General features: G+C 34.8%; 5 protein-coding genes across 7 annotated transcripts; 2 read left to right on the forward strand and 3 right to left on the reverse strand.

Moving 5' to 3' along the window:
- Positions 1-1,222: 1,222 nt before the first annotated feature.
- Positions 1,223-6,681, reverse strand: LOC113857064. Of its 3 annotated transcripts, none has more exons than XM_027488756.1 (10): positions 6,638-6,681; positions 6,058-6,541; positions 5,562-5,780; positions 5,326-5,428; positions 3,109-3,188; positions 2,942-3,019; positions 2,711-2,802; positions 2,294-2,405; positions 1,653-1,778; positions 1,223-1,574 (listed from the first exon to the last, which is right to left on the reverse strand). In XM_027488756.1, exons 2-10 carry the CDS (start codon positions 6,256-6,258, stop codon positions 1,458-1,460), a joined length of 1,128 nt encoding a protein of 375 aa, XP_027344557.1. In that variant the 5' UTR covers positions 6,259-6,541; positions 6,638-6,681; the 3' UTR covers positions 1,223-1,457. The 3 variants fall into 3 exon arrangements, with proteins under 3 accessions (XP_027344557.1, XP_027344559.1, XP_027344558.1); XM_027488757.1 differs by lacking the exon at positions 6,638-6,681 and having other exon boundaries at positions 1,280-1,574; positions 6,058-6,321; positions 6,410-6,498; XM_027488758.1 differs by lacking the exon at positions 6,638-6,681 and having other exon boundaries at positions 1,252-1,574; positions 5,562-5,802; positions 6,058-6,502.
- A 413-nt stretch (positions 6,682-7,094) lies between these two features.
- Positions 7,095-9,897, forward strand: LOC113857063 (beta-glucuronosyltransferase GlcAT14A-like). The gene is made up of 5 exons (XM_027488755.1): positions 7,095-7,214; positions 7,420-8,096; positions 8,509-8,584; positions 8,973-9,088; positions 9,161-9,897. Exons 2-5 carry the CDS (start codon positions 7,568-7,570, stop codon positions 9,691-9,693), a joined length of 1,254 nt encoding a protein of 417 aa, XP_027344556.1. The 5' UTR covers positions 7,095-7,214; positions 7,420-7,567; the 3' UTR covers positions 9,694-9,897.
- Positions 9,898-11,058: 1,161 nt separating this feature from the next.
- On the reverse strand, positions 11,059-13,407 carry LOC113857158 (B-box zinc finger protein 32). The gene has a single exon (XM_027488928.1). It carries the CDS (start codon positions 13,068-13,070, stop codon positions 12,321-12,323), a length of 750 nt encoding a protein of 249 aa, XP_027344729.1. The 5' UTR covers positions 13,071-13,407; the 3' UTR covers positions 11,059-12,320.
- Positions 13,408-16,832: 3,425 nt separating this feature from the next.
- Positions 16,833-20,497, forward strand: LOC113857127 (KH domain-containing protein HEN4). The gene is made up of 7 exons (XM_027488880.1): positions 16,833-17,388; positions 17,550-17,999; positions 18,543-18,791; positions 19,256-19,612; positions 19,703-19,776; positions 19,897-20,011; positions 20,097-20,497. The coding sequence occupies exons 1-7, from the start codon at positions 16,945-16,947 to the stop codon at positions 20,238-20,240; spliced, it is 1,833 nt and encodes a 610-aa protein (XP_027344681.1). The 5' UTR covers positions 16,833-16,944; the 3' UTR covers positions 20,241-20,497.
- Positions 20,498-20,573: 76 nt separating this feature from the next.
- Positions 20,574-25,212, reverse strand: LOC113857129 (GATA transcription factor 28). The gene is made up of 8 exons (XM_027488881.1): positions 24,991-25,212; positions 23,997-24,339; positions 22,830-22,916; positions 22,617-22,750; positions 21,870-22,001; positions 21,574-21,679; positions 20,993-21,061; positions 20,574-20,882 (listed from the first exon to the last, which is right to left on the reverse strand). The coding sequence occupies exons 2-8, from the start codon at positions 24,315-24,317 to the stop codon at positions 20,817-20,819; spliced, it is 915 nt and encodes a 304-aa protein (XP_027344682.1). The 5' UTR covers positions 24,318-24,339; positions 24,991-25,212; the 3' UTR covers positions 20,574-20,816.
- Positions 25,213-25,814: the final 602 nt, after the last annotated feature.

Here is a 25,814-nt window from a genome sequence, read left to right on the forward strand (position 1 = left end):
TCCATGAGAGTTCAAGGAGTGGAACTGCTTCTAATGCATGCTTTAGTGTGTATTCCTTCTCTCTTCTAATACTTTTGGCTTCGTGCTGTTTATATTTTAAATTTATACATTAACACTGTCGTCAATTTTCCTCTAAAATGAGAGGCTGCATTCTATAGGATGCGATGTAGAGTAATTATAACTTTTGATGAGTTCAAGGTTGTGACTAAAGTAAACATATGTATAAATTATGAAATTATTAAAATATTAACCATTGATTTTCTAAAGAATACCCTCTTTACTAATAAGCAAAATCCTCACTGTCATATCTCTCTCTGCTTTTAATTTGAAGTTGCCATTTACAATTAATAGAAACTTGCGTAGTTTAAAGACAATCATAAAATGGAGCATTACAAAGTACCAAACGCAGTATAAACAAGAAACAGATAAGCGGCATCTTCGAATAAACCCAAAAGCGAAAATGCTTGAACATATCTACCGTGAAATATGTAACGCTTCATGTGCGTGTTAGAATTCAAATGATAATAATACATTTTTGAAAAAAGAAACTTTTTTCAGGCATGCACTAATGGTTCTCTCCAATCTTGAATAGAGAAATTTGTGAATAAATTATGTAAACTGTTCAACTAAAAATAATTTGTTTCTTTTTAAAAACCAATAAAGAACCTAGTCGAGTCAGATGAAAATCGATTTTAAACATCTGATGAAAAACCAATTCGAACCACTTTGTTTTATTTTTTTCAATGCTCTATATAATTAAAAGCATTTTTTAATCAACAAAGACTTATCTAACTTGCACATATTTATATAAAAAGTCCGCTTATTAATTATTATTTAACTTCCTATTAATAGATCTTATATCTTGTAAGACATAATATAATTATTTTATATTAATTTAAGTTTTAAATTCATTTTAGTATATTATACAATATTAAAATATAGATCAATTTACAACTTATTCAATTGCCCTTAATTATGATTAAACTAATAAACCTAAAATTAACATTTTCATGGATTTAGTAATTGCTCCGATTTTAAAACAGTTGATTCTATCAAATAAAGCATAGCAGCCATGAAACATGAGCAAGATTAGTCTTGGCCCTTTAGACTTAAAATGTATCCCAATCTTTTACCTTAGACCAGAAAAAAAAAATTGTATGCGTCGAATTTGGCAGCTTTTCACACTTCAAGCGGGGGTGGGGAATTCAGGCGAAAATTTTTGGCTATAAAAAACAAACTATTATTTCTTCAGAGTTCTGATATTTTATTTCTATTTTAACAATGGGATTATAACCCAAAAAAGACTCTCATGTTCAGCCTTAACAAAACCTCCTTGCAGTTGCATGAATATAATACACTTCACGGTATCATATAATACCAAAGTCCAAAAAGGGCAAAGAATAGAACTCGCAGGTTCCAACTCTTGTTGGGAGGAGAGGATACGCATATCCAACATCTTATTTCTGCACATTGTACACTTTTCCTTTGTGTATTAATTTCCGAAGAGCAGCTTTAGCTTCTTCTAATGTTTCTACACTTTGCCCTTCATCAAATGATATCCTCTGAATGTTGAACTGCACACAAGACATTATATGATACAAACAGCAGCTACAAATATTAGAAAGCAACGTAACAATTGTCAGAATAATTACCTGGGCACCTTGACGGACCCTAATATCAGTGCCTCTGCTGTCTATTGATATGAGTGCTGCGTCATCTACCTCAGTCTCATTTGATAGAAGTTTCTTTAGGGGCTTTGAGAAGATGGCATTGAGCTCCTATTATTTCAAACATAAAACCAAGCAATGATGTGATATAACTCTAGGACAGGTTTACATAAATGTATCAAGTATTTGGAGGATAAAATGTCATTGGAAAAGGTTTGACATTTGACAGAAACAGCCAGACCCAGACTTTATTTCAACTTCACAAAACTGTAATTTGAATTAAGGGTTACTTTTGGGGAGAGGGGAGAAGAAGGCTATCAATTAGGAAAAATAAGGCCATTAAATTAATATACCCTTTTAGGGAGCTTTATTGAATAAATGAGTTAACCCAATAAATCCAACCCCAGACAAGACAGGGAATGTGCCACTTGATATACATCTCCAGCTACTAGGCAAAAAAAATTAGAATGTCCCTTCCAAACCAATCTCAGTTTTTCCACTTAAACAAGAGAGAAACAATTTGGTGAGCTTTCAAAATTGTTTTAAAGATAATATTGTTTAGTTTTGCCCACACGAGCCAGATTTGATTTCCTTTAATTCCCAGAGTAAGAATTCAGAAAATTTACCTTTAAATACTGCTCACCACCATCAACTGCAATTTTATCAGGTTGAAGGGTTTCATATTCCTTGACATCCACCCAAGCTACAGTACCAAAGCCTCCAATGAAATATATGTCACTGCCAATAACAAAGAACTGACTAAATTAGGCTTGCAAGTTGATAATGACAGTACCTAACAAGAAGAAATAGAATTCCTCAATTCTTCATGGATTCTAATGTTCATGAATGCTGTATTATTTATTAAGGAACTATATTTTCTACGGAAAATTCAAAATGATACAAAAAAACCAGCATATGTTCTTGACGCTTCACCAAACACCCAAAATATGATTGTTTTGTAGTTCAACATATTAGATCCTTTAACTAATACTGACTATATTTCTTCTCACTCATATAAAAATAGATTTCTCACTAGAGCCAACCTTATATTCTGCATCCTAAAATAGTAGAAGTTGCCCCACTGTTGAGAAGGACCCTGTTGATGTTTCGCTATATACTGCTTATGAGCCCATTCCTGTTAGTACAAAATAGTCAAAATGATATCATGATATGTACCAATAAACCTCTAAATCAGAAAAGCAATTGTGTGTCTAATAAAAAATACAAACAAGTGCACATTTACTGACCCACAAACAAATTAGTCAGTAAACAACCTGTTGCTCTTCTGGAAGTGGATAGACATCCCCAAAAATAGTTACCCTTGCATTGGATAATCCACTCCATCCAGGAATCTAATAAACATAATCGTCAATAAAACCCAAGATGTAGAAAAACAAGAATCAGATATATAGCTCACATAGGGAAATGTTAAATTTCAAACCTGAACAACCAGTGTGCATCTTGGGTCAGCCAACAAATTCCTTGTGTGAATTGCAAGAGGAGAAAATGAAAATATTGGATCTACAATCAAGAAAATAAGATATGTTTTATAGATTAACAGTACAAACAGACAAGTAAGCCATGAGCGTTTAACAATTCACACTGATCTACAATTCTACATCCTACAAAACAAGGTAAAGATCAGCATGAGACAGACAGCAGAAATGAATCTAGGAGAACATTACAATGCAAGAATATTGTGGTGGAATGAATCGTTGGCATTTCACTAATGATTTTTTATCTTCCATGATATATAACATTATCACTTTACGCTAATTGAAAAGTATACCTAACTTGATTTATTATGATTTTATGTTCAGTTTACTACTGAACATGCTATGTGATGCTAAAATATATTGTTAATTATCACTATATCAACCATAGTCAGACCGACCAATGCCTTCACATTTTCAAGACTGGCCTGGTTTGAGAAGGCTGTAAGAAATGGATAGCAGTGACATGTTGATTGGTGGAATCACAATTGTGAGCAATAAGTCAAGGAGAGGGGGAGATATAGAGGGGGAAGAAGGAAGGAAGGAAGAAAGAGAAAAAGGAGAGAGAGAGAGAGTGGAAGGAAGTAAGGAAGGAAGGAGAGGGGGAGACATAGAGGGGGAAGAAGGAAGGAAGAAAGAGAAAAAGGAGAGAGAGAGAGAGGAAGGAAGGAAGGAAGGAAAAGAAAAAATTTAGAAAGAAAGGAAGAAAAACAGAAAGAAAGAATTTACAAAGAAAGAAAAGAAAGGAAGGAAGGAAGGAAAAGAAAAGAAAAGAAAAGAAAGGAAAGAAAAAGGAAGAAAGAAAGGAAAAGAAAAAAGAGAAGGAAGGAAGGAAGAAAGAAAGGGAAAAAAAAAAGCAAGGAAGGAAGAAAGACAGAAATTAATACAGGAAGAAAGTAAGAAAGAAAGAAAAGAATACAGGCAGAAAGAATCCAACTGCACAATCTCCATGGTTATCTTTCTGTTTTCTTCTGCATTTTAGTTTTAACACCAGGCTACCTCTGTTTGTAGGTGCTGGTCTATCTCCTTTAAAAAGAAAGAGAGAGAGACAAAAAGGAATACAGGCAGAAAGGAAGGAAGAAAGAAAGAAAAGAAAAGAAAGGAAGGAGGAAAGGGAGGAAGAAAGAAAGGAAAGGAAAGAGGAAGGAAGGAAGAAATAAAGAAAGGAAAAGAAAAACAAGCAAGGAAGACAGAAATTAATACAGGCAGAAAGGAAGAAAGAAAGACAAAGAAAGAAAATAATACAGGCAGAAAGAATCCAACTGCACAATCTTCATGTTTATCTTTCTGTTTTCTTCTGCATTTCAGTTTTAACACAGGGCTACCTCTGTAATGTGCTAGTCTATCTCCTTCAAAAAGAAAGACAGAAAGGAATGCGGGCAGAAAGGAAGGAATGAAGACGAGAAAAAAGAAAGAAAGGAATACAGGCAGAAAGGAAGAAAGAAGGAAGGTGAACAAGAATTGAATGAGATGGAAGGGCTGAAGTGGGCTGGAGTATAATGTCCAGCTGCACAATCTCCATGGCTATCTTTCTGTTTTCTTCTGCACTTTTGTTTTAACAGTGGGGCACCTCTGTTTGTAAGGTGCCAGTCTATCTCCTTTAGAATGAAAGAGAGAAAGACAGAAAAGAATACAAGCAGAAAGGAAGAAAGAGATAGAGAGAAAGACAAAAAGGAAAGAAGGGAGGGAGGAAAGAAAGAAAGAAAGTGGAAAGGCTCATGTGGGCTGGAGTATTATGTCCAGTTGCACAATCTCCATGGTTATCCTGTTTTCTTCTGTGTTTTAGTTTTAACAGAGGGCTACCTCTGTTTTTAAGGTGCTGGTCTATCTCCTTATTTTCTATCCTAATTTTCACTTAATATCACGCTCTAACTCTTTATGAGCAAGGATCAAAACTAGATTGGAAACATCTGTAGCGCATTCCCAATTTACAACTAATTAATTATATCTATCCAATCCACCAAATGCTAGGATTAAGAAAAGCCGTTAACACTTGTCATGATTGTTACAAACATGGTAGTTTGGAGTGGAACTCCCAACTAAATCTACTATTAACCTCATTTGAACAATGGATAAAAAACTAAGCACCAAAACCCATACATACATAAAACATTCATGACTGAATGGGAAAAACTAATGAAGCAAATACAGAATTATCAACTTACGACCCATGGAATCGGGTGCAAAATCAACCAGAGAACCAAACGGATATCCTTCTCGTCGGTGATGCATTCGGGACATTACAGAGCACAAATGAGCAAACCTGGCCTTGAATCATAGAATGAAAAAACAGCTGAAAATTATTAACGGCAATCCAGAAATGGAACTAGTGCTAGATTCAGTTACACAGTCGATTATATAAAACTCATTTGAAGTTACACCAAAAACAGCAGCAACTTACCTGCTCCATTAAATTTCGCACTGCTAAAGCAGGTCTAGGTAAACCATGAGCAGAGGTGGCACTCTGCACGCCACCAGAAATAGGAGTTCTGAAAAGTCCAGCTCTGGTGCCACCACCGGATCCACTTCCACCTGGGGCAGTGTCAGTTGACCACGACATGTCCATTTGCAATGGTTCATTTTTATCTTCTTCAGAACTCTCAGAATGGCTTAAATTATCCTTCAGAAAGAAAGGGCACCATCTAAGTGAAAGGTCAACGATAAAGCGTCCTACTTTATGAAAAATCGAATTTTGCATGAACTGTGAATTAAAAACAAAATTGAACTTAAAAAGAGAAAAAAAAAAAAAAAAAACTGATCAAAAGGTATCGTGATCCCCCAATGAAAGACACATAAGGCATGAGTATCGTGATCCCCTAATTAAATTAAAAGGTATAAGACAATAGGGTTTAAGGGTTTATGAATGAATGTTGAGTATGAGAGTCATAAAACAGTACCTGAGGCTGAGAAAGTAAAGCGAAGTCATTAGCATCATCGCCTTCAGTGTTGGGGAGAGCGGAAACACGAAGAGGGAGAATGCGTGAGTGTGAGTGTTGAGTGGTTTTGAGGAAAGCAAGACGCTGCGTTTTGAAGGAAGAAGAAGAAGAAGTGCGAAGAAGGAGCGAATGGGTGTCAGGGATGATCGAAAGTGCTTCCATAGATGAACGAATCAAATCGGAGAAGACTCGCCTTAGAGTCACTCACTCAGAATTTAGGGTGACCTCAGTACAACGTTATTTTTTAATCGATTTTAACTAAAAATAAATTAAAGATTGCGTTATCTGAACACAGAAGAGAATATATATACACGAAACACTCCCAAATTGTGTTTGCTTTTTCTTAGATTGCTGAGTCAGATTCTGGATGGTAGTGCGTAGTGGGCTCAATCACACCCTTACTCCAATATCAGCATCACTTCCAGGTTCCAACACTGCTTAAGGCCTGCAACAGTTTATATATTTTTTATATTAAAAACATTTTTTTATATTTAAATGCTCAAAATAAATCATAAAATTTGACATCAAAATTCAAATATACCCTTAAACAAAAAGTTTATACTACTGCTGCTTTTGTATCTCCCCCGATTTATTTCTATATTTTTCTGATTGCTATTTATTCAATTGATGCATCTAACCAATTCTAGACTCCCCTCTATTTCTTTACCGAAAATCTTCAAGGCCTCTTGTCTTATTTCCTAACTGACATTGTTGTCATTCTTGTTTAGTATTATTAACTTCTATTTTCAAAACAGTTTTAATATGATCGCAATATTAACTAGCAATACAAAAATATTTAAAATTAAATCTTAATCATGTGATAGAAAATTTTCTAAATTAAATCAATCAAAATGTAGAGTTCACCAATTTGTGAGGCTGACTTGAATCATGTTCTAACAAGTAGCAGATCAGGGAAACAAAGAATAATGAAAGAATGATAGAGATAAATTAGTACAAGCCTTAGGAAAAATATCTATTCTATTTGCCATTCAATGTGCAAGAGACTAACATTTTATTTAAAATATGTACATACAAACTCCCTCTCTTTACATACCTATAAGCTTTCAAATTTCTGAGCTGCTTTTTGTTACCTTCCAGTTCAAGTTTTCAAACGTTAGGTACAAGTCTCAACATCCCCCACCTTTTTGCACTCTCAATCGCATTCACACCTTCTACACTGATTTTTTACCTTACTCCTATTGCTTTAAGTTGAATTATTGATCCATAGTTATAATTATAGATATTTTTCTCTAGTGTATCTTCATATCTTCTATATTTGTTGGAATTCATTAGGATTATAAGACTACTTCATCTTTGCTTGAGATCCTCAGCATTTAGATCAAAGGCAAATTTTGTTGCTGCAAGCCTATCGGATGAACCTGCTTTCACAATAGATGAACTTCTTGATGATAGCCAAATCGATCTGACTTAAATCTTTCAGCCTTTTGTACATCCACAGATAACTATTTCAATGAGAACATCCAAATTTCCATGTAGGGGATTGGATTATCGTCTATGCCTTCTAACTTTTGCTGTGTGTTTGCTGTTGTTTGGATCGGTTTCAAGATTGAATATTCCAAATGTTTCTTATGCCACAGTATCTAAGATTCAGCACTACAATCCTAAGAGAGTTATATCAAAAGGAAAAGGGTACCCTCCTGTGCTTGCATATTGGATTCTTGGCACCAAAGGAGAGAGTAAGAAGATGTTGAGGCTGTTGAAGGCTGTGTACCATCCAAGAAATCAGTATCTACTTCAGCTTGATGATGATTCCTCGGAATCTGAGAGAATAGATTTAGCTGTTTCAGTTAAATCCCTTGAGGTGTTTGAGGAATTTGGAAATGTTAATGTCATTGGGAAAAGTTATGCCATCAATAGGATGGGATCTTCTTCACTTTCTGCCCCTCTGCATGCTGCTGCTTTGCTTCTTAAACTGAATCCTGATTGGGATTGGTTCATCACCTTAAGTGCTTCAAATTATCCTCTCATGACTCAGGATGGTAAGTGTCACTGATGTTAATGTGTTATAAACTGCCATTCTAATGTTCACTTTGTATTAATGGTATGCATCATGAGTTCGGTTCCAAATTGAGGATAATTTGAAATTTTAAAGGCCTCTGAATTCAAGAACTCTAACCAAGTAAATAAAATCTTATTGCTAGAAATATTAGAATTTCCCTCTTTCCCAGTTTGTGTTTTTATGTTGAGATCTATAAAAATGTAACTGTCAAAAGATACTAAAATGGCTTAACATGTGCAATTGCTCATGATCTTTTTCTTAGCACCTACATGGTGTTTCCTAAATTGTGATAAACAAGCCTAAAACATTAATTTTGTAGACTGGGTTCCCTATCAACGTGCCTTCATTGGGATAACCATTCAACCTTTTGCTTTATTTATTTTTCTGTGCAGATATCCTTCATGCTTTCACATTCTTGCCAACAGATGTCAACTTCATTCATTACACCAACAAGACAGTGCGGAACGAGTAAGTAATCCACAAATTAAGGTCTGGCTTATTTCCTTACTTATATGCATATTATAAAGTTTAAATTAAATAATCATAATGATAATTATAGCCGCTGCAACAGAGAAATCATCTAATCACAATTCATAATTGTGGCTGTCAAAGATCCACACCACGGGTTTCTTTCTTTCTTAATTTATTCATTATTTTTTCTTTTGTTTTTTCCCTTGGTGGGGAGGAAGAATAAAGAATACTTTTGCTGTTAATCATCCAAAGAAAGGTAGATTATGATCTGAATCAAAATGGGTCCAACTCTGCATGTTGTAACAGAAAATAAAGAAACAAGCTTTTTCAAGTATATTTATCATGCATCCAAATAGGTTATAAAATGGTCGATGCCATGATGCAGGCAACGAGACATTAATCAAATTGTGGTAGACCCAAGTTTACATTATGAAAAGAGTAGTCCACTTTTCTTTGCTGTGGAGTCTCGAGAAACACCAGATGCTTTTAAGCTATTTCGAGGTAAGTTTCCTAAGCAAAGTTTCCTGAGTACCATTTTTCAGTTACTAGTTTCTCAAGACATGTGATCAATAGGTTCACCCTGGGTGATTCTTACAAGAACCTTTATGGAGTACTGTGTAAGTGGGTGGGACAATTTACCAAGAAAACTTCTAATGTTCTTCAGCAATGTGGCTTATCCTTTAGAAGCTTATTTCCACACTGTTTTGTGCAACTCCCCCGAGTTCAAGGACACCCTTGTGGACAATAATCTAATGTACAGTCTTTGGGACACTGATCCATCTGAATCTCAATTGCTTGATATGTCACACTATGATATAATGCTGGAAAGTGGGGCTGCATTTGCACGTCCATTTGGCGAAGGTGATCTTGTTCTTGAGAAAATTGATGATTTGATTCTTAACCGATCATCTAATGGGTTGGTTCAAGGAGAGTGGTGTTCAAACTCAGAAGTAAATAAGACTTCAGAAGCTGAGGAAGAATTCTTCTGCTCACTATCTGGCAATATTGATGCTGTAAAGCCAGGGTCGTTTGGCATCAAGTTTAAGACTCTACTAGCTGAAATTGTCAACAGTAGTAAATATAGAACTAGCCAGTGCAAATTCTAAAATAGAATGTTTCTAAAACCACATTGAAAATGGATCCTTTCTTACCCCTATGCTAACTGATTGAAATTGGTTTTGAGATTGCCCTTTGCTATTATTGAGGCCTAGAAGTTTGGAACAGAAGATTCAAGATTGTGTCTGCTCAAAGCTGAGTTTGTTTCCATTTCTCCACACTCATAAGTTTTTTTTATTTAAACGTAAATTCGTTCCTTTTGGAATTTTTTTTTCCTTGAAATATTTTAGGATTGGCTAAATTACTCAATATCTCATTTAAGTTGGGGTCATTTGTAGTTTATTTCTTCATTCTTACAATTAAAGCGATCAACCACTTAGAGTTTGTATGATTGTAAATATCACGTGCTGTGTCTATCTGTTCTATTTAATTGACTAACAAAATCGAACATATAATATGACGAGTCCACGTCATATCCGAAATAAAGCAGATATTGAAATTAAAACTTATATGATTTTCTTCTCCTTTGAAGTTGAAATTAAAGTTTAGAATTTTTCTTTATTTTCAGTTTGTGCCTATTTTAAGGAAATCAAACTGATTTTTTTCTTTATGTCTTCTATGAATAAAAGAAAAGTAAATTTTTATTTAAAATCACACGAGTGAGTGTATTGATAAGTGTTAAGAGCATTGGTTAGCAATTTCTTTTTTGTATTTTCATCATTTCTTTTCTTTTTACTTGAATCACAGTAACTCAGCCAAAATAATGACATTTAAAGTGAAAAAAATACTTAATTATTATTATTATTATTTAATTAGAGAAATAAATAATGAGGAAAAAACAACATTTTGGAATCCCTGTCTCAAACATCACATGGTATGATGTATTACACGCGCAATTTGTTATTTGTTTAGTAAAGATAAGTTTGATTCTTATCACTTAATAGATTGATTGCTTTAATGGAAATCACAATAAAATGAATAATAGATGCCTTTGAGTTAAAGGTAGTTGTGTATAATTTAGCCTTTATCTCATGCAATGATTTTGGACAACTGAGGGACCTGGTTACTACTTACAAAATAGGATATTTTAAGCTTCTTAAAAATCTCCCTTCAATTAAGCATCAAACCATTACAAAAGGATTTAAATAACTTGGAAACTCTATGGCCATTAGTTATTGAATATTTTAAAGATATGAAATTATGGTTAAGAATGAGCCATGACAACTAACATAATGTCATCATTTTAAAATTAAAAGTAAATGAGACATGTGGTTTAAACGCAATCAATTCCATTGGGACAGAAAGAATCTAAATACGCAAAAACCCAATTATCTCGCTCTGTGTCTCTCTCTCTCTCCGTGGGATTCTTGCAACAACTATAAACAGCAACCACAATGATGTGCTTTTGTGATTCATCGACCCTTCTCAAGTGTCACTTTTCAGAAGCACATTTAGACCTCACATCTATCTCTATTATATCTGTTCTTGATTACGAGTGACTGAAAACACCATGCTTTTTGTGGTAGCTCAACCTCTTTGATTGAGTCTTTATTTGACCGCTTGTTTTTTGAGGTTGTTGCCGTGTGTTATTACTCAGCAGAAATTGTGGGTTCAACGTTGGGACCAAAAGCAGTAAGGTAGCAGACGTGTGGTTTTAAAATTTGGTACTCAGAGTTAGTATCTAAGAAATAGAACATCAATTATGGTTGGTGCCTGTTCAGAAGCAAATGAATGAACCTCAACTATAGCCAAGATTAAATCTGTTCTCAGAATTCAGATATTTGTTTTTCGATTAGAAGTAGCACCTACCAATATCCCTTTTTATTTACTAGCACGAGACGTGCGGGCATCAGCAACATCAATGGTTATATTTTAGCCTGATAAAACAAAAATCTGGTAGACAACATAGTGACGAATAGCAAATATATTAGATGCAACATCATGCCCCCAGACCCGTGTCACAAAATTTTGTGTTCATTAATTTCTCTTTTCTTCATATCTCTTTCCTAACTATATAGAATAGTTACAAAAAAAATGTAGAAGTGGGTGCTAGCCATTGATCCTGCCTGCCCCCTCCCCCGGTCCAAAAAAAACGTGGTAGACATTGTTGTCTTATCTATCATGACAATGATTTGAACTCGTCCAATTCGGCTTTCATGTCAAACCTTCGAATTTTTTTCATTCAGCTATGTTTCTCTCCCGAGTTATTTTGCTTCTTTTATTAATCAACCAAATCATACATAAATTTGTTAAACCTTAACCAAATATTCAAGTTATGAGTTGCGTAGCGCACTTGGTGATTTCGTAAAAAGATCAATAAATGCATTACCATAAAAAATGAATAGTAACTTATTTGAACAAAAATACATTAAATTCATTACGGGTTAACACCTCCCGCGCTCTCTCTTTTTCCATTGCTGTTACTTGGAACACATTTTGAGTTCTTTTTGAATTTGTTGATCTAATTGTTACAAAATTAGTAAAATAGATTAATCAATAGGCATCGCAGTGCCTATTCCTAGTTAGGAAAAGCAAACGAAATGAAACTAAGAACTGAAATTCACACATTTGGCTAAAGGCACTGTTTTGATATCCATAATCCATAACAACAAAATTAATAGAAACTACTCAAACTAGGCTCACATACAATGTATTGGTTGGGAGTAAAGTGTAGAGCTTAGGAGGACTCATCCCATCCCTCTTGCAATTCGCGGTGGTGCGTGAACACACGCGTCAGCTTGGCGTGTGCGGCCAGAATGAGCTTAGCTGGCACTCCGGAGATTGCCTCCAACCTCGACAGATTCTGAAACGTGGCGACGCACGTGTCCCCACAAAATCTGAGGCCCAACCAAAACGACGTCGCAGCAGCCACCCTGAACGGAAGAAACGTCCACCTTCCAAGGCACAAACTCAGAGCGTGCGACGCCACGCGATTTCCATTCACCCCTAACCCTAACCCTAACTCTCTGCTCCATTTTCCAAACACCTCCTCCGCCACCGATCCCACATTTCTCCGCCTCTTCTTCGCCGCCGGAGATACATCGTCGGTCACGGAACTCGAACAACTCCTCATCTTCTCTGCCGCCGTGCGCCTGACCTTAACCCTCTTCGGCGCCGTAGCGCAGGACTCGGAGCTGGAGACGCAGGTAGAGGAAGACGAAGGAAGGGAATCGGCATGATCGGAAGGGTTCTCCGGCGAGCAAGAGCGGCAGGTAGATGGAAGACGGCGGGATACAGTAGCGGAGGTGTGAATTCCGGCGAAACAGTTGCATTTGGAGCAGATGACGTGGCATAGATGGCGAGCTACGAGGAAGTTGGCGCGATGCACGGTGGCGTCGCAGGCGTAGCAGAGAAAAGCTGAATCGGAAGGACAATAGAGTGAAGCTTGTTGATTGCAAAGCTCGCAAGCGTTGGCCTTGATCTTCATGTCAAAAAATAAAAAAGAAAAAGATTCTCTTAACTTACAAAAAATCAATGGTTTTAAACAATGAAGAGAATCAAAGTCTTCCCTCTCCCTCAGGGATCAGAGTTATATAGAGAGAGCTTTATATTGTGTTGCATTACACATAATGAGTTGGAGATAAGAGTGTACTGTGCATAGTTTCTATACTTTGTGTAACTCATCAACTCATATTAATACCCCTACACCTTACCATACCATATTTTAAATAAGTAACATAAGCTTAACTGTGACCCTTTCAATTTATTTCCCTTTTGTTTTATTTGTGGCTAAGAAGCGAGGTGCTCATCTGGTAACTGCGATGCAAAATCAAACACCAGATATACGACACAACTTGGTTTATACTAATATTTATGTGTGGCGTCACTTTTAGATATTTAAAATATATAATATATGTGTGGGTCGGAGAGAGAGTGTACCACAAAAAATATCTTTGCAAATCTACCAATCCTATCATTTTTATCTATTATCATTCAAATATTTAATAACATTATTTACATTTTTATTTGTTTTAAATAATACAATATTCTCTTTTTGTAAAAGAAGTGGGGAAGTGAAGCTCTGTTTATAAACATAAAATGGATTGATAGAGGAGGAGCAGTGATTGAGAAAAGAGTGGTTGGTAGGAAGGAGGTGGAAAATATCGGGCTCTACCACCTGCCAACTGTGGGGAATGAGTGACACGTCAACAGAAGAAATCTCTACCAAGAGTTTATCCATCAAAGACACTTCTCCACGCGGCACCATTCACTTATCCCTCATCATTTCAGCCACGTCATCAATTCCCTTAACACACATTCTTCTGCGATCTTTCTGTTGTTTCAAATGAGAGTGTGGTTGCGTACGAAGCATAAAAAGAAGAGGCAACCAACAAAAGTAATGCTACTCTCTCCCTTGTATTTTTTTAATTCTGCTGTCAGAATGTCTTTTCCTTTTTTATTTCGAATGCCTTTTTATATTAAAAGAATCTGAAATTAGAGATTTTGATATTTAAAATATCATTTTACTAATATCATTTTCTTGGATTTATATTTAAATGTATTAAAATTTTGCTAAAAAGACAATCTTTTATTTTTATTTTATTTTCTTAATAAATATTCTTAAGACACTTAAATTTATAATGTACAAGTTTAATTTAAATACGGTGTAAATATTTTTTATTCTATCATCCGATCATAGATTAATATATTATTAAAAATTATTAATTTGTATGATAATTAACATAAGAATTACATTCAAAGTATATCAAAAATTACACTATTTTAACACATCAAAATTAAATTTTAAACAAAAAAAAAGGTGTTTTTTTTTTTTTAACAAAGTCACAAAACACACGCGTGCATGGCATAAAACATGAGTCATTATTATTGTAATTTTATCAACCTTTCCTGAAATTATATTATGAGTAAGTTAAATACAATTGATGACAATTTTGCAGTACTTTAAAACATATATTAATTCTATAAAAATTATGACATCCAATATGTATGGTTACTTTTGCTTAAAGATATTTTAAATCAAAATAATAAAATAAGTAACTATTTAAAAAGTAGGATCTACAAGAGCACTAAAAAATTGATCATAAGTGAGACCCCTCTTAAATTCTAAGAGTGTGGAATGTAAATTGAAAGGCATGCATTTGTGATATGAGTGGGTGCAAGGAAGTAGCAGTGGGGTCACATGATCATATGATATCAAATTGGCACCACTATATGTATAGCTTCTTCTTTGCTTTCAGCCACAACCACAGGCCATCGTTTGTTTCTCCTCTTTTTGAATGGGACAGAGAAGAAGATACCTTAATAAAATAGAATCCCATCTTTTTTTTCAAACAAATATCGATTCACGTGTTTCAAAAATGTTTGTTTGCTTTGTTCCCCTTACCTTCTTCAACAATTCAATTCTCAACAGTGTATAATTTGTGCCTCAAGTTTCAAAATTTTAAACTTTATTGATATTATTGATGCTAGCAAAATATATATATGCCGAAGGATCTTATCATGTTAGTGTAAATTTAAAAAAATGTATATTTAATTTAAACTTTTTATTTAACTTAAATCTAACTGCTAGTGAAATAATAAATTATAACTTGTTATATTTAAGTTAAATAAAAAGTTTAGATTAAATATAAAAATTTTTAAACTTATATCGATATAAAAAAATCATATCTCTATATATATTTTTTTATAATAATTTAGAGTTTTTTTTCTAATAAACAAGACTTAAAAACCTAACAATAAGTAAAGACTTAGACTAAATATCTAGGAGACTAAACACCTGAAAAATCTAAATTAAGAACATACACAAAAGAGGAGGACTTAATCAAAATAGAAATAAAAAAGACTATCTTCAGTCTTTAACTTAGTTACCCAATCGATATATTGATTTACTTCTTTAAAGGCATAACTAAATCTAAAAAACTTAAAACCTTTCAATAATTTTTTAATCTTGCTAATAACATAAAACAGATGATAATTGTAACTCTATATGTTTATAAGTAAAAAAATTACATTTTGAAATAACATTCAACCCAGACTATTTGGATGTTCTTAGAAACAGCAAACTATTGTAGACCCTCAAAAGATCATACAGGAGCAAAAGTCCAAAGCTTTATGAATCTCTCGAAACTAAATTTAAAGTTTTTTAATTATATTAACTTTTATAATATTAATAATTTTATTATCAAAGAGTTTTTGTTTTTATATATTTTAAAGGTATATATTATATTAATTGTAGTGTAATTTTCAATCAATTTAAAATTTTACGATCTATATTCTAGGAATGTTTATTCCAATATTTGATTTTTTTAAAGGAAAATTATCTAACAATAATTCGTGTAACTCATGGGAGTTTGTTTTGGGCCTGTGCTTACCCTTCCAGGCTATTTTATGTTTTTAGCAAGAAAACATAAAAATAGAATATGGAATTATATATTTTTATTTTTTGTCGAAAACTGGAATTATAGATCTGATAAGTGAAAACAACACATAGCAAAGAAGGAGCACGTGCGGTTGAAGTTAATTCTGATTGAACGGTGGGTTGCAAAAACCCAAAAAGGCCCGGAGCCAGCCCATTTTATAAGTTTTGACAAAAAACAATAACAAATATTTCATAAGTTGGCTTAAAATTTTAAAGAATTTTATTAATATTCTTTAATAGTCTGTGTTAATATTCTTATATTTTTTAATTACAACGTTTTTCTCTTAATTGACAATTAAAGACTAACTTTATGAGACATATAAAAATCATACTTTAATTAATATTTATGAAAAAACTCAAATATATACAGATTACATAAACTTTTACCAGTCAACATTTTATAATATTTACCCAAATTGATATATTAGAAAATGAAAAATTATGAAATAATTTTAGTTATACTGTTTATTTTAAAAATGAATAAATTAAATTTAAATTTATTAAATATATTTAAAATAATAATCAAATTAATTTCGCTCGTAAATTTTACGTTAAAACATGTATGAAACATTAAAAGTTCTTTTCTAATATAAAATAAACAAGTGCTCAATATTTCTTTGCAACTCGCCACAAGCAAATTCAATTCTTAAAAATAAGTTTAAGTATTAAAAAATAAAGATATTTTTTTATTAAAATTATAAAAAATAAATTGTTTTTAATAAAATTTTATCATTAATAATTATTTAAATAAAATAGGTTAATATTTTACTTTATTTACTTATCTTAGACTTACTCTTCACTGTCAGTCCCATAACAGAAACAGTGTGTGACAAACGGCACGTGTAAATGCATTGCATCTGGGATTTGGAACAGACGACGACGACGGGAGTGTTTGAGTTTCATGTGATCTGTGTGTGATGCCATGTCCAACAACAACGGCAAGAAGCGCCGCCATGTTCCGCCTGCACCATCCGACACCATTTTCCGTATCCTCTGTCCGGCGGCAAACACGGCAGACATAACGGCGCTTGCCGGAGACGGAGCTAAGATTCTGGTCGATGACTTCGGCGGCGCCGACGAGCGTGTTGTTGTTATTGTCGGCGCCGCGGAGCAACCTGTTTCTTGTGAGGAGTCGCCTGCACAGGTTGCATTGATTAGGGTTTTTGAGAAAATGGTGGATGAAGAATCTAAGGCTTCCAATTCGGCGGTTTCGTGTAGGTTGGTAGCGCCCAGCTATCAGGTTGGAAGTGTGCTTGGTCGAGGAGGCAAAATCGTGGAGAAAATCAGGCAAGAGAGTGGGGCTCAGGTTAGGGTTTTGCCCAAGGATCAAATTCCCCATCCTCCTCCCGGAGATGAATTAATTCAGGTCTTCTTTTCAATTCTATATATTTAGGCAATGTTATTTGATTGATGTTACAAAAAAAAAAAAAACGAGAGTAAAAAATGAAACAAATTAATGTGATCCCGCTCTTGCATTTTCTTCCCTGGATTATGTCACAGTGATGTTTAGGTTTATGATGTATGCAGATAACAGGAAACTTTGCCTCAGTAAAGAAAGCGCTTGTCTCTGTTTCGAGTTGTATTCAGGATAATGTAAGGGTGGATGCTGCTAATTCGGGTGGTTTTAGACCTTCTGGGCCTGGTGGACACCATGGACCGCCACCACCTGCTCAGGTTGAACCTTATTCTCAACGAGGTTACGCGCCATCTGGGTCGTATGCTCCTCCTGATCATCACCCCAGAGGTTATTCTTCTTTTCCAGGTCCTGAAGGTGCTGGGCCTGGGCCTGCTCATAGGATGTTTGCTGAAGAGGAGGTTGTCTTCAAGCTATTGTGTCACCATGATAAAGTCGGTAGTCTTATTGGTAAAGGGGGTTCTGTGGTGCGGGCTTTGCAAAATGAAACGGGGGCATCTATCCAAATCGTTGAAGCTGGACCTGATTCGGACGAGCGTGTGGTTGTGATATCTGCGCGAGAGGCATGAGAACTACTTAATTATCTTTGATACATAATGCTGTAGTTGCACCTTAGCCATAGTTATGCATAGGATAGCTTTTCACATGAAGTTGCAGACAAAATTGCAATATATTGTGTGGAAAATTTCTTCTTTAACTTTTCTTTGGTGGGAGTGAATTTTACCAACTCTTCAATTTTTTGTGTCTCAGAAAGATTGTTTTTTCTAAATTTGGATGTTTGTTGAGATTATTGTGAAGCTGGCTCTCTGGTGTCAAGTTATTCTGGGGATCTTTTTTCGAAATCTAAAATATGATTGTTCTTTTGTCGTAATCAAACAGGTAACCTTTGTGTGATTTTTGTGGCTGGGGTCCATCTTCAGATTGTTTACTCTGTGAGTTGCTGTTGAGTTATTCTAATCATGGTAACTTCTCTGTATTGGTAGTTTTCCTTGCAAAAATGTTTGCAGCTTTTGGGAGCATTGTAGCAGAAAATTATAAAATCTGATATACAATTTCAATGATATTTGTCAAGGAAACAGAACTAAATTTGATATAACCTTCTGCAGAATTCAGAGCAAAAGCATTCTCCTGCACAAGAAGCCGTTATTCGGGTTCATGGTCGACTTACAGAGATTGGATTTGAACCAAGTGCTGCAGTTGTTGCTAAGCTTCTTGTGCGTTCACCACAGGTTGGCTGTCTCTTGGGCAAGGGAGGTCTTGTAATATCTGAAATGCGAAGGGCCACAGGGGCTAGTATACGCATCTTTTCAAAGGAACAGATTAAATACATTTCCCAAAATGAAGAAGTCGTACAGGTAACTGGTGCTTTAGACATTTGCATGCAGACTACATGCATGTTTGATGCTATTTACAAATCAAAGGAAAGAGAGAGAGAGAGAGAGAGCATGAAAAAAAGAAGGTTGTAGTTTTTCCTGTGCTTAGTAAGTCATTAGGAAATGACATATACTCTCTTTCCTTGAATTTAAAAGCTTTTCCTTTTTACTATAATTTATGGTTTGGTCATTAACTTTTTAGTCTGTCCCCCTTATTTCTGTAATGTAATGAGCATGAGGATGTTGTAATACTTTTTATGTTTCAGCTGTCATATACATTTTTCCATGTATGATTGGTTTCCTCACATGGTTTAGTTACTAATAAAGGGAAAATGATGATTTAGATGTTCTTGCTGGCATTTCTGTAGTTTTATGATTTGGATTTTGATGGTCTTCTGTTCAATGAATAGGATATTAACATATTGAATAATTTGTGTTTATCACAGGTTATTGGGAGCTTACAATCTGTGCAAGATGCTTTGTTTCACATAACCAGCAGAATTCGGGAAACTATTTTCCCAGTAAGGACCCCTCCAAATTTTAGTGCACCACCACATTTGCCACCATTTCCAGAAATGCCACCTCCGTTATTTAGGCCAAGAAATCATTTGATGTCCTCTGGCCACCCTCCTCCTCCAGTTGGGCCTCCTCATGGAATTGACCATTCAACTGTTCCCCCGATGCCTGTTGACCATCAGCATGCGTTTTTACATGGTATGGGGCGTGGTCCACCAAACATGGATCGGGTTCCCTATCCTCGTGGTTATGAAGGACCAAATTCTCCAAGATCATGGAATCCTCTGGTCAGTCAGATTCTGGGTTTAATGCCTGGCCCCCTGCCCTGCCCACATAATATTTTTAAGAATTAACCCCGTAGGTTTTTTGTATTTCAGGCAGTTAACAGAGGAAATCCAGGAGGAACAGGTGATAATTCTAGTTTGGCTTCAAGAAATGGAACCCCTGGAAAGTGAGTTTAGGACTTTTTTTATAGTCATAGTATATTTTATACAAGTTAATAGGTGCTTTCAGCATTCATAAAAATGGATGTTGTACCTAATATCTTATAGTGGTATCGTGTTATTTCCAGGAATGGAAACCCATTACAAAATCCAAATAGCTTAACTATTGAGATTACGATCCCTTATACGTATTTAAACCACGTGTATGGGGAAAACAATAGCAACCTTACGCAGATTCGACAGGTCTGTTTATAGCTGATTAGTTATTCATTTCTTTTTGTTTGCTTGACGTTTTCTTATTAGTTTTTGACCCTTGTGTTTTCCTCAGACATCTGGCGCAAATGTGGTGGTTCATGATCCAAAACCTGGAGCCGCTGAAGGTCTGGTGATTGTGTCAGGAGCACCGGATCAAACTCACGCGGCTCAATGCCTAATTCAAGCTTTCATTTTGTGTGGGCAGACTGTAGCGTGAGTTGAGACTACAGGAACAAGAGGCAATCCTGTAATTGTTATTTTATCGTGATGGTTTAAGGAGATATTTGTATCAAGATTGTAACATTTTGTGAATTTTATGTTCAATTAGAGTAATTTTATTTATTCTTTCCTGCGCCGAGGGTTAGACCTCACTTTTGTATTGATGTTTCTAATCATTCTAGAAGCTACCTACACAAATTTATAAGTATATAGGTACCTTTGGAAATGTTTGAATCTTCCCTTTTATGTCATTTCCCAATTTCGAGTTTCATTATATGAGCAAATTTTTTTTTCAAACTACAGCCGCACTGCTCAAAAATACATCAGGAAGTGCATTGAAGCTGTTCATCATACCCAAAATAAATCAAAATCTCCAGAAAGAACTAGCTGTCACAGGGCAATAATACATGACTTTTCACTAATGTATGAAATAAAATACAGAATGCTCATTTAAACATTTTCACCAAAAGCGTGGTAGAATCAGCCCTTTCATAATTTCTCATCAAAGGGAAGCAGTCTCCTATTACCCTTATTTTATGGAATTGCTCTCCATGCTGTCTAAATATAAGGCGTATCAAGACGAATCATCAGCATCTCCAGCAACTCTGTGGACTATCTGATTGGCCTCTAAATTTTTATTCTGAAAAATATACAATGAATGGACAAATTAAGTTCGTTGAAGAAGATTTAAATTTGCAAGCTTCCAAGAAATACATTATCATAAAATTCAATAAATGCATGGTTTCTGACCTCATTCTTGTTTAAAGAGGAATTATGTCCAGATATGGGTGCTGCCCTTGATAGGTCCCTCAGGGTTCCCTGTGGTTCAGAAAAAGAACAAATAAAAAACAGAATCAAAATCAGGCATAAAAATTTCGCTGTTAACGTACAACGCAATAGTACTTCCTGAAATTAAATACAAAAGTTGGCAATATTTTAAAGGAAGGAGTGCAACACAGATAGTAGTATCCTACTGAGTTTAAATTGTTTTAAACAAAAGACTGCAATGCCCTAAATAGATGAAACTATGCATACAAAATAACAGCAACTAATATCATTTGGTGACCAGATGAATCTAGCATAATGCAGCCCTACATATCACCATCTTAGTTAACAGGTATATTTCAATATTCATCAAATTATTGACACCACATTGGTATGATTAGTACACACATGCTGTAACAAATAAGATGTCACTAATAAATTGGAAGGAAACCACCGCAATGTACCTTTTCATATGTTTTCAGACATTAATATTTATTTATAGAACAAAATTAAAAAAACCAAAAAGATAGCAACGGACATGAGCAATAAACATGACTCTCATTTACCTTATTTGCCCACATAAGTCCACAAGCATTGCAGAGGGTTCTTGGCCCTTCAGGCCCACGTCGCATCATTGGTGTGCATTTCTCACTGATGCCACAGTGCCTACAACTGACATAAATTGACCGAAAACACCATTTATCAAATGATATACAAGACAAATTCAAGATAGGCTCAAAACTTCCCAAATGGTCCGTGGGCCATGGGATCTCATTTCAAGCTGTGCAAAGTTGACCGCAACATCCACAATACTCATTCAGTTTTTCCTCCCTCTTGTTCTAGAAGGAACCAGTCAACTTACACAATATCTTGCTGCTGGGATCCATTATTGTCTGAGGTCCAGTTTTCATTTGTTCCCCAATTTGTTGCAGCTGTTGCCGATTCATCTTGATTGGACTTCGAAGATGTAAACTGACCTTTATTCCTTTGCATCCTATAGAAGTCACTTGTAATTGTTAGCAACAAATATATCAGAATAACATGGCCAGTCAGGATGTGGATTTAGGTATATATTTATGTGAAAAAGTAAACAAATAACATCATATCAACAACATGCCAGAGATCATAAATTTACTACACTATAACATTTCTTTAAGAAAGCTAAAGCAATAAGATGAGAGATGGCACATATTTCAGAGAGAGTTAAGATTATGTTAAGTACCCATCAAATCCCAGTTTATTCACATTATACCATATTTCAAGGGCTTAAGGAATGTCATTGACACTCACTAACACTATCAGTCATGCTTTTGATTGTCTTCACGAAGAAATAGATTCTTACCCTTGACAAATATTAAGATTGAAAACAACCCAATAAAGCAAGCACAATGGATCGTGGATTTTGAAAGAATATAGACATGATATCCCATAAGCTACAATGAGTTGATACAAGATAATAAGGATGCTTCAACAAACAAATTTAGATCATTGCAGACCCTTCAAGGAACTCATCACCATGTTCTGTTTTCCACCCTTCTACTTTTATTAATAACACAAAGCATTGCAAACATAAATAAAGTACAGTATAGTCGGGATTTCAACACAATACCTTAAAGCTACTTCTTTACGAACATTATATCGAATTTTTTTGTCAAAATTTCTTTCCTTCCGCTTTTCACGAAATCTAATCAATGAAGCTAATCTCTGAGGGACACTGAACTTTTGGGGAGTACCAGAAAATCCCTGATAAAATGCTTCATGAGCGTATATTTGACAAGAAAAAGAGCACCAATTGCACTCCAACTAAATAATGCAGTAATACCCGGTTGTTATGGTGAGGAGATACTGGGATGGCAGGCACAGTTGGAGGTATTTCACGGCCTCCCAGTAACAGTAGTACAGCTTGAACCTGAGAAAGCATCGTAGGATTCTCAGAAAATATTTTCTTCAATAAATAAAACCCACATAGGCAGTAGTCCCCGACTTGGTTCATAATAGATCAAATTATTAATTATCATCGATCAAAGCCATCACTACAAGCATATTATAAAACATGTCCAAAAGCATGTTAAACTGTATATTATGATAAAATTTTCCACATGAAAAGCATCGAAAATTGATATAATACAAGTCTATCCCTGTGCAAGTGCATGAAGGGTTAGAAGAAAATAATTAGTCATTTCTTGTCTTATCCAATTCATCAGCAAAAATAACAAACAAGCAAGACAGCTCCACAGATCAAAGTGAATCATGTTTATGAACAAAACATTGACGTCTAAATCCTTCTTAATGCCTATAATTTTTATTGGTCTTCCCCTACCTCCAGAAATAGGGCTACTCTCCATCTGATTTAATCTCATTGCTAGGGCCTTTATAAGCACACATGACCAAACCACCTAAGGCAAGATTCTATCATTTTTTCTAGAATAGGTGCTACCCCAACTTTCTTTCCAATGCATTCCTTCTTAATCCTATCTTTCCAATACAACTCTCATTATGCTTTTTACCACTCAACACCCAGTTCCATACAACATGTTTGGTGTCATAATTGTGCAGTAAAATTTTTCTTTAAGGTTGAGAATTACCTTTTTGTCACAACTCAACAATAATGGCAAATAGAAAAAGAACAAGAACAAAAAAAATCTTTGCATTGTCCATAGCTGCTATCACCCAACTCCTTATAGCAATGTTTGCCAAAGCAAACGCGTAAGGATCCATGATTGGACACAAACAAAGCACTTGACCATGATTTTATCAATGCATCCTACTATTTATAACCCAGGCATCCTCATTTTTATGATTTTATGTCTATTCATGAGTAAAGAATATCGTCTCATGCATTACAATCTTGGAGTCAATAAACTAGATATACTTTAAGTAATCCACTTGAAATCAATATTTCCAACAAAGCTTGAGTCATGCATACTAGGTTAGACATGGGGAGCAATGTCATGGCAATGCAAAGGTAAATAGCTCGACAAGTATGCACCTTTTCTGGCGACACAGAATCAAAGACATAAACCTGGCCCTGAAAAGATAATGTAAGCTGATCCCCACCATCACTCCCTTGATCCATCATTACAGTGTGGTTGTCAGAGAGATTTCCATGGTTGGATGGGACTTCACCTTCCACACTATCACTTCCCCCACAGTTAGTATCACCGCCATCGTTTGGATCATCCTCAATCCCATTCCCATTGCTCATATGGTGCAATCCATGGTGCTCATGCTCTTGCACATATGGCACATGCATAGGATGCTGTCCATCACTGATGTGTATCCGAGAGTCACCCCCATGAATACCATCCATGCTACAGGAAGAGCCAAGGTACCTTTGGAAATGGCAGAAAGATGATTAAAAGGAAGCCAAAGAAAACTAATAGTACAAAAAACAACAACATAGTAAATTTAACAGATTAAAAAAATATAAAAAGTCACCAACTTTGGACTATGGAAAGCACAAATTTCACCTAGCAAACCAAACAACACATGAAATCAGGAAAATGCAACGCCATAACTAGTAAAGCATGATACTGAACGATGGAGTACAACATGCCATTCTAATAAAAGTAGTACATTTATAGGAAATGAAACGTGATAACAGGCAAACATCCAGTAGCAAGTGCAGAACGAAACAAGCAGAAACACGGTAAAAACAAAAAGTGTAAAATTATCCCATTCCATCAGCAAGGGAAACCTCCCTTTTGTTGGGGAGTCACACCCCACTGACTATAAAACAGAAAGCTTTTGCAACGAAGAAGACAACAACAGATAAGGAAACAACCCAAAACATATAAGTGAAATCATAGCCTTTTAGGAATCCCTCGGGTAAAGGAATAGTTTTGAATCAGAAACAATAGTCAGAAAAGCAAAACATCCAAGACAAACACGATGGAAATGAAATGAAAGGTGCCACAAAAGAGTTTGTTGAAAAAAATTAAATGGAATTTTAAAAGAATGCATTTTTAAGGAGAAGAACCAACAGGGTATGCAATTGAAGGTTGTATGAGTTGTTGATCTGCACAAGAGGCGAAAAGCAACAGAAAAAGGTTTGGGATAAGGTGACGAGAACTGAAGAAGTGAGAAAGATGAAAATGGAGAGAGTAACGGCCAAAATGTATCACGAAAAAGAGAGTTAAAATGGGTCGGTAACGAAAGGCGATGATTAGGAATGAATGAGATCAGGGACACACAGGAGACACCAGACAGTGCCTTGTCTCAAGTCAAAATTTTTTTCACAAACCCAAAAATATTTCATCATTACGTCTAATGTCTCCAGTAATAATTTTTCTTTTTAATCTTCATCTCTAACTAAAACCCTTTTTTATCCCAATTCAAGTGATAAATTTTTTACCTATGCCTTCTTTTACTGTTCCATTTCCCTTATGGATCTGTGATGATAACAAATATAGTTTTTTAACCTAAAAGAAAACACTAATATTAACTTCTTTTTAATCGATGTCAAATATTCATGTTTTATATTTTAATATGTCTTGTGTATATTAAAATGTCACATATATCCATAAGGGTGATGGATTTTAAATTATTTTAATAATTAATATTAAAATAGTAACTCGTTATAAAATGCTTGATATTTTCCATTATCCTTATCTTTCTCACATTTTATATTAAAATAAATTTATTTCTATATATGTCTTATATAAATGTCTGCAATTTTATATTTTAGACAAAAATATACTTCTAGTTGATTGTAGTTTTATATTTTTAATTGATCTTAATTTTTATCATTTTATTAAAAGATCAAATATTCGTTAGAGATAATATAAATAGTGTAATGATTAAGATA

The sequence above is a fragment of the Abrus precatorius genome, unplaced genomic scaffold (assembly GCF_003935025.1).
Source record: "Abrus precatorius isolate BTA unplaced genomic scaffold, Abrus_2018 Scaffold153, whole genome shotgun sequence".
NCBI classification, from domain to species: Eukaryota; Viridiplantae; Streptophyta; class Magnoliopsida; order Fabales; family Fabaceae; genus Abrus; species Abrus precatorius.